The 7,031-nt window shown below is 34.5% G+C and overlaps 1 protein-coding gene across 1 annotated transcript in view; it reads right to left on the bottom strand.

Annotated features, from left to right (window-relative positions):
• Positions 1–7,031, bottom strand: part of LOC106111743 — a 38,332-nt gene that overhangs the window by 26,488 nt on the left and 4,813 nt on the right. Inside the window, exons 2-3 of the mRNA XM_013293887.1 lie at positions 6,842–6,957; positions 1,306–1,443 (exon numbers count right to left, since the gene is read on the bottom strand). Of these exons, the coding sequence (XP_013149341.1) occupies positions 1,306–1,443; positions 6,842–6,957 (254 nt within the window). The remainder of the gene's footprint in view (positions 1–1,305; positions 1,444–6,841; positions 6,958–7,031) is intronic.

Raw genomic sequence — 7,031 nt, 5'->3', positions numbered from 1 at the left:
ACGTGACCGCGAACAAAGGTAACTAATACTCGCCCTGAAGAAGGAAACCCGAAGGGTCTGAAACTAGTCGGTGCCGTCACCGGTGGATAAAAGCGTGAGTTGAGCCAATTTTGATTTCGCTTAAAGTATGTCTCACGATAGTATCTGTGAAGAAACTATATTTAAGAAAGTACTAAATCTAGACCATAACCTACCATAACTTTTGCACCGTTTAGTAGTAAAACGCTTTAGAACCTTACAATGTTTTTCATAATTAGCCAATAACAAATTCACATAAAATTGTAAAATTAGCAACGGGGTCGTATTCGAAATAATAAATCATACAATTGTGTAACACTGGGCTTGTTAAGTGTTAAAATATATGAATTTTTGGCAGAGTCAGCCCGCACAATAAAGACAGGCACACACAAAACATAGCGAGACTACAAAACACCGACTTAAATAAATAAAAAAGCGAAACATCTGTCATAAGTCAACTTACTTGCATCACACGGCATTATTTAATTTTGTCTATTATAAACTAGCTGTCGACCACGACTACATCCACGTGCAATTAAAAATATACAATTTGAAGCCTATGCATTCTTCCAGAATTTTCTAAATCTATGTATTTGAGGCATTGATTCGTTTTAGAGATACGTAGTAACAAATATCTATCAAAACTTTCGCATTTTACTAACTACTAATAAATGTTTAGATGGATGGATGTTTGTTAAAGTATGTAGCTGAAACTGCTGAACTGATTTCGATGAAATTTCGCTTAGATGTAGCATAGTCTGGAAGAATACATTTTATAAATTCCACGCAGACGACGTCGCGGTTGATGGCTAGTTTTATTAGTATAAAGTATATAAAATGTAAAGTATAAGTATGTTTTTCGATACAATAAAAAGTTGTTAGTGTGCGCCTAACCTTATACAGTCCAGTTTGCGGGGCGTCTGTCCATGCTGTGGAATACTTTATTGTTTTATTTGTATTTGGGCCATTTGTCTGAACTATTTCGGTCAGCCTAGGCAGACTGCGGCACTAACTAGCACTGATTTTTTTTGCGTTTGGATATTTGAAAACGACAGAGAAATTAAATACTCAGTTTCTGAATTACTTTAATGCTCTTAAAGACAGAAAATATAAAGGCCTCTCTGCCACATTGCTATATTTTTATCAATCTATAGTTTGTCACAAAACATGAGAAAGGTGACTATCTTCTAGGAGAAAGGATACTTGTTTTTTTTTCTCTGGTGGTTTAAATAAACAACACAAACACAATATTAGTATAGGCAAGGTGTGAGTCGCCATAAAGGGTACCTTTCTCCATTATCGTTGGTGATCGTCTTCGTTTTTTTCGGATGATTTTTCTTAGGTCTGACGGCGCGCTTGTGCTTAGCTGCCGAGGCATCGAGGAGTTGTGCAGTCACGTCCAGCTCGGGGTCAACACGCGGCTTCCTGGAGGACGGGAAAGGGTATAAATAATGGATACATGCTTCTATAGGAGGTTTTGGGCTGTGAAGGCTACTGTTATGATATACTTGTGACAATACATAGTCGGGGACGTTTATTTACTACCCATGTTGATAAGTTTGAGTAAAGCCACGCCGCTATTGCGAAAGTCTATGGGCAACGGTAACTTCGCCATTTTGGCGGATTCAGCTGGCCACTTGTTCGTTTATTTGAATGATATTAAAATATGTAGTTAATTGCTTTATGACGAGTACGTGTTAAATTATACACGTAAGGAGTAGTCGTAGTTTCACCAGATTATTTCAAATAATCTTGTAAATTTTTGTCTTCATGTTCCTTTAGCTAGTATATGATGGGTCAACTTATTTAATTAATTCTGAAAATTTGTTTGATTATCAGATTGTCTTAAATGCTAAAAGCTCCTTAGTCGTATATCTTAAAGTTTATGTTGGAAAGTCGCGTGAACTTTAGTGTTGAGTTTAGTTTCTATCTAAATATGTACATTTACTTTTTATTTTGCTATATTTTTTAATAATACCAGTATATCATATAACAGTATACAGCCGATGTTAGAAATGTTTGTATATTATTCTCGTGAATGAGGTCGAGGCGAAATATGTGCAAAATATACCTAGTTGAAATTAAACAAACGGATAGTGTAATTCTCTATGTGTTTAGATATTCAATCAACATGTTTTCTTATTCTTATAAACTAAAATAACAAGCCGTAATTTCTTTTCAATGAATTATTTGCTTTTTAAATAATTTATTAAAATGACTAACAATACTCTATAAAATTGTATTAAATAAAATAAAAATTAATTTTTCAAAACAGATGACGATTTTATTTTAAAATATCACACAAAATTGATACTGGCATTTCAACAAGATAAGATTCTAAATTCAAAATAAATTACGCAGGCAATCGAAAGAACAGGAAGTCGTTGATTGAAAGTAATTTAAAAATGTCACTTTTTTAAATTAAGAATATCTTTTTAATCTGTGGTTGAGAGCTGATGGCTAGAAATAAATAATAAAAGAAAAAGTGTTGAGTTTTCTTGAGAGCGAGTGTTTCCTTTCCATCAATCACGTTGGACGGGACGGGAGTGGACGGTGTGGCGACGCCTCAATGTCAGGGTCCGACTGATCTCCGGTTACCTTGAGTTATTATGAACTTACAGGTTTTCAACTGTCACTGAGATGTCAAAGAATAAATCTAGTATTTTCTGTACTTTTCGGTGGAACGGCTTGTTTGGATATAGTACTTTAAGTAACCTATATAACTTAATCCTATCTCTATAGTTTCGTTTTACACTATTCCAGTGTTTATTACAATATATGTAACTAGCTTTCGCTCGCGAATCCGTCCGTGAAGAATTAAAAATAACAATAGTGAGTGGTTCCATCAGACTATGTGCTACACCTATGCCAAATCTCATCAAAATCCGTTCAGCAGTTTAGGCTACAGACTCTATAAAATACTCGTCCATCCATCCATCTAAACTTTCGAATTTATAATATTAGATATGTTAGTAAGTAATTACTATATTAAAACCTGACCTTACACATTTCTTTTGTCTTTATCTCACGTAAAAAACTCATAATAAAATTAAAAGTAAAAATAACAGACTATAAAATGATTCAACTCAAAACTTAAAAGAGATCAGTCGAATGTTCGAGCAAGTAAGAGCATTAAGTTAAGACCGTACGGCGGGCGTTGGCTATTTTAGTGCGGCCCAGAAAGTGCGTGACGTCAGCAGTGGCACAGTTTACAGCCCCCCTCCCACCCCGCACCACCGCCTCAAACGCTCCAGAATAACATACAACTAGCGTTATTGCATCTAACAGCATAAAAAGAGCAACGCACTGGTCGTTTACATCAAATCTATTAGGATGCATAACTTTATTAGATACTAGCTTTTGCTCGTGACTTCCCGCGTGAATATAGCCTATGTTACTCACAGATAAATTGCCTTTCTAACGGTGAAAGAATTTTTAAAATCGACCCAGTAGTTTTTGAGTTATTTCAATAATAAAATACAAATCTTTCCTCTTTATAATATAAGTATAATTTCAGCTTATAAAAATATCGGAATCACTTTTAATAAAGATCAAGCTCGTAAAACTATACATCAACAGCCTTAAGAGATTTTAAAGTTGTTACGGAGAACTTAAACTCAATGTCGCTATTTCTTTTAAAGCTTTAGGTTATATATAGTATTAGTTTATATATAAGTTTGTTGAACATTATTCTACGAGCAAATAATATAACAGTAGAGTACATTTTTGCATAAAATCTCGTGGGTTGTTGCTATTTTCTGCAACGAACCGAAATAGCTAAAATAACAATAAATATGTCGTAAAATATTGGTAAGATGAAAAGTCAAATTTCACCTGACAGTTGGAGGGTAGCCAGGTGAACGATCTCTATTCGAAGGAGACTGCCTTCTCAGAAATCATTAGGTGGGCGATACACGGCTTATTTTCATTTTTATTTAATCTCGCCATCATTCTTACCTGCCTGACTCAGCTTAATTATTTCGTTGGAACGGAAAATGGAAGATTCATTTTTTGAAACTGGTAGCATTTATGTCACTGACGGAATGAATGTTTTGAACAAAGAATTAGAGCGGTCGGATATTTTAGACTAAATTATCGGATAGTACTATAGTGTGCGTTTTGTTTCGTAGCCCATTCAACTGTTTAGTTGCACAACTAAAAATTGAGTAGTGTGCACACCTCCATATAAGCTCATAGGAATCAAACCACGACTAAATAGTTGTGCGATAGTTTAGTCAAATGTGTGCGTACGCTCTCAATGTTCATTGTCCATAAATCGTTTATTTAATGTTTACAAGATTCTATTTGATTACTTTACATTCTACATATATTGTGAATTTTCAGAAAATATAGTTATATTCCCTATAAAACTCAATGATAATGTAGCTTTGTAATGGTAGAAGAATTTTTACAAGAATATAAATGTTTCCTTTTTTAATACAGATAAAGATGACAAATCATTTCTCTCTTTCACCCTCACTGTTATTAATTCCGTCTTGTTCTTGATGTACGAGAAATCATCGATTACTTAATATCAGATTTACTCGTTCTGTTAATAAAAATTCTATAAAGATCATTTATTTATTAAGAATTTAAACATTAACATAATTGATTTGCCTTTGTTTAAATACAGGATGTTGCATAATTAACTGTTGTTAATTAGTGTCAAATCTCACGGTCATTTTACATTGGGGGCGTCTAAGGAAGTGAACCAGCCAAGTTCTATTCTAATATAAATGTACAACGACCTCTAATTGGCGCGCCTCGTTGCAAACTCCAATACAAGCGCAATATTTGCCACAATTGATTGATGACCGAGCTCGTCAGTGTCATAGAAGCCGCCAAAAAACGGTGTCATCATTCAATGTCGCAGTCGTCCGTATCCCAAAAGGTTTGAACACACAACAGTGTTGCTCCTCTAGAAAAATCATTCCTAGTTTCTAGATGATTCTACTAGCGATGTAGTAAATCGAATGCTTGTTACTACGTCTGTTCTCTGTGTCTGAGACAGTTTCTTAAAACAATAGCCTTTTTATTAAGCTGCACTATTTATTGCTCTGGCGCTTCTCCCTCGTGTGAAACTAGCCTAGTTTTGATATTAAAAAGTCGTGTTGATATTAAAAATGAAGTTCATTTCGTCCATTAATCTTTTAGAGCGAGTAAAAATATCCGCTGCCATACTGGCTGGTGGAGTGCAAAGAACTAAAGATATATCGTGTACTAAATTTGTGACTGCTTTTATCTTTGTACATATATCTTTTTAGCTCTAAACATTTGCAAGAGAATATATTTAAATATTACATTTTAATACTTTTATGTTCGTTATCAAAGGAAAAAACATTAGAATCTATTCCGCAATTCGACCACTCACGTAATACAGGACCTCATCAAATACACGTCTATCTAAGAATCTAAATGAGTTTTTCTGATTTATACAAAAATACAATTTTTTACTCTTACTAACATTAGTATAGATAAGAATATATCTTTTTAACTTAATAGAGGCGTGGGATTGTGATAATAGGCGTTTCGGAAAAATATTTTTATGCATTATGCCTATCAATTAAATTTCTTTACACTTTTCTGCTAATAATAAATTGTTAAAAAATTAAATTGTTAAATCCATGTATAAAATATATAGTACTAGCTTTCGCCCGCGACTTCATCTACGTAGAATTAAAATTCCAGACTATTCTCTACATCCATGCCAAATTTCATCGAGATCTGTTGAGTGGTTTAGGCTACAAACTCTAACAAACATCCATCCATCTCAACTTTCACATTTATAATATTAGTAATATGCAAGATTGTTTTTAATTTCTTAATGTCTAAGGATTTCAACAACAACTAATTGTTTTACTGTTCTAGCTAATAAGTGATTTTAAAAGAAACTCCATAAATTTTATTGTCTTTATTTGTTACATTACCTTTGCACGTCGATACACGAACTATCTGTTACATTGTGTGAAAATGTCTAAATATATCAAATGGTAAATACTATAGTTATCACAATAATAATGTTCATCACAACACGTAGATTACATACAACATAACTTCTGGCGTTGCTTGCTTCAAGCGAGATATATACAATGATAGTGTGACTTCACCCTTATTTTCTTCAACTCCTCTTCACATTAAAGAGATCAATAATAATACATTTTGTATGTGGGTACACTAAACACATAGTCCAAGGAGGGACCTCTGGATTGGAAGAAATGATTCTCGTAACTATAAACCCGCCCTCTGTACCTGCATCAACAAGGGATCCACATTATGTAACTGGTGATGAATGTGATGCATGTGATGAGTTAAGTGATAGAGTACAGATGAAGAATGGTGAACATGTTCAGATGGCGCTAGGGTAGCGGTGTTACGCAAGCTGGAGCGACGACCGCGCTAATTTTATCCAGCGCCGTTGTCCGGCACTTTCGAATGCAATAAAACGCATTCTTGACATTTTGATTTTATTTACACTATTTCGGTTGCACTATTTTAGAACCGACTACTTCGACTATAAATGAAATATTTAGGTTAAATGTTCAACAGAAATGCAGGCAAAGACCAAATTAGCTGGAGTTTTTATATTAAACTTTATGCTATACGGAACTATTGTAATGAAGAGGGAAATTCTAGTTATTGATTTCATAATAATTTTAAAGATGACATGTGCTAATGTTAGGCGTATCACGAGAAATTAGAGATAGACGCGTGCGGGTAACTTCTATTTCGCAAGACACGCATGTCGGTTAGTTATTTACAGAGTATATGAAGGAGGGCACGATTGTGCAAAGCTCATATCATGCTGCAGACTGTCGGTACTTACTTTGCTCCGGGGGCGGACTTAGTGTCGAGAACCTCGACAATGTCGCCGGACTTGAGTGACACTTCATCGTCAGCTGCGGCGGTGTAATCACACGAAGCTACCACCACGTCCTCTACCTGGAACAATACAAAAAAAGATAAGCTAGAGCCACTATTTTAAAAATCATCGAACACGCACCTACGCATTTAAA

The sequence above is a fragment of the Papilio polytes genome, unplaced genomic scaffold (assembly GCF_000836215.1).
Source record: "Papilio polytes unplaced genomic scaffold, Ppol_1.0 DF824146.1, whole genome shotgun sequence".
Lineage (NCBI taxonomy): Eukaryota > Metazoa > Arthropoda > Insecta > Lepidoptera > Papilionidae > Papilio > Papilio polytes.
The sequence above is the reverse complement of the archived record's forward strand: the minus strand, read 5'-3'. Positions and strand labels throughout refer to the sequence as shown.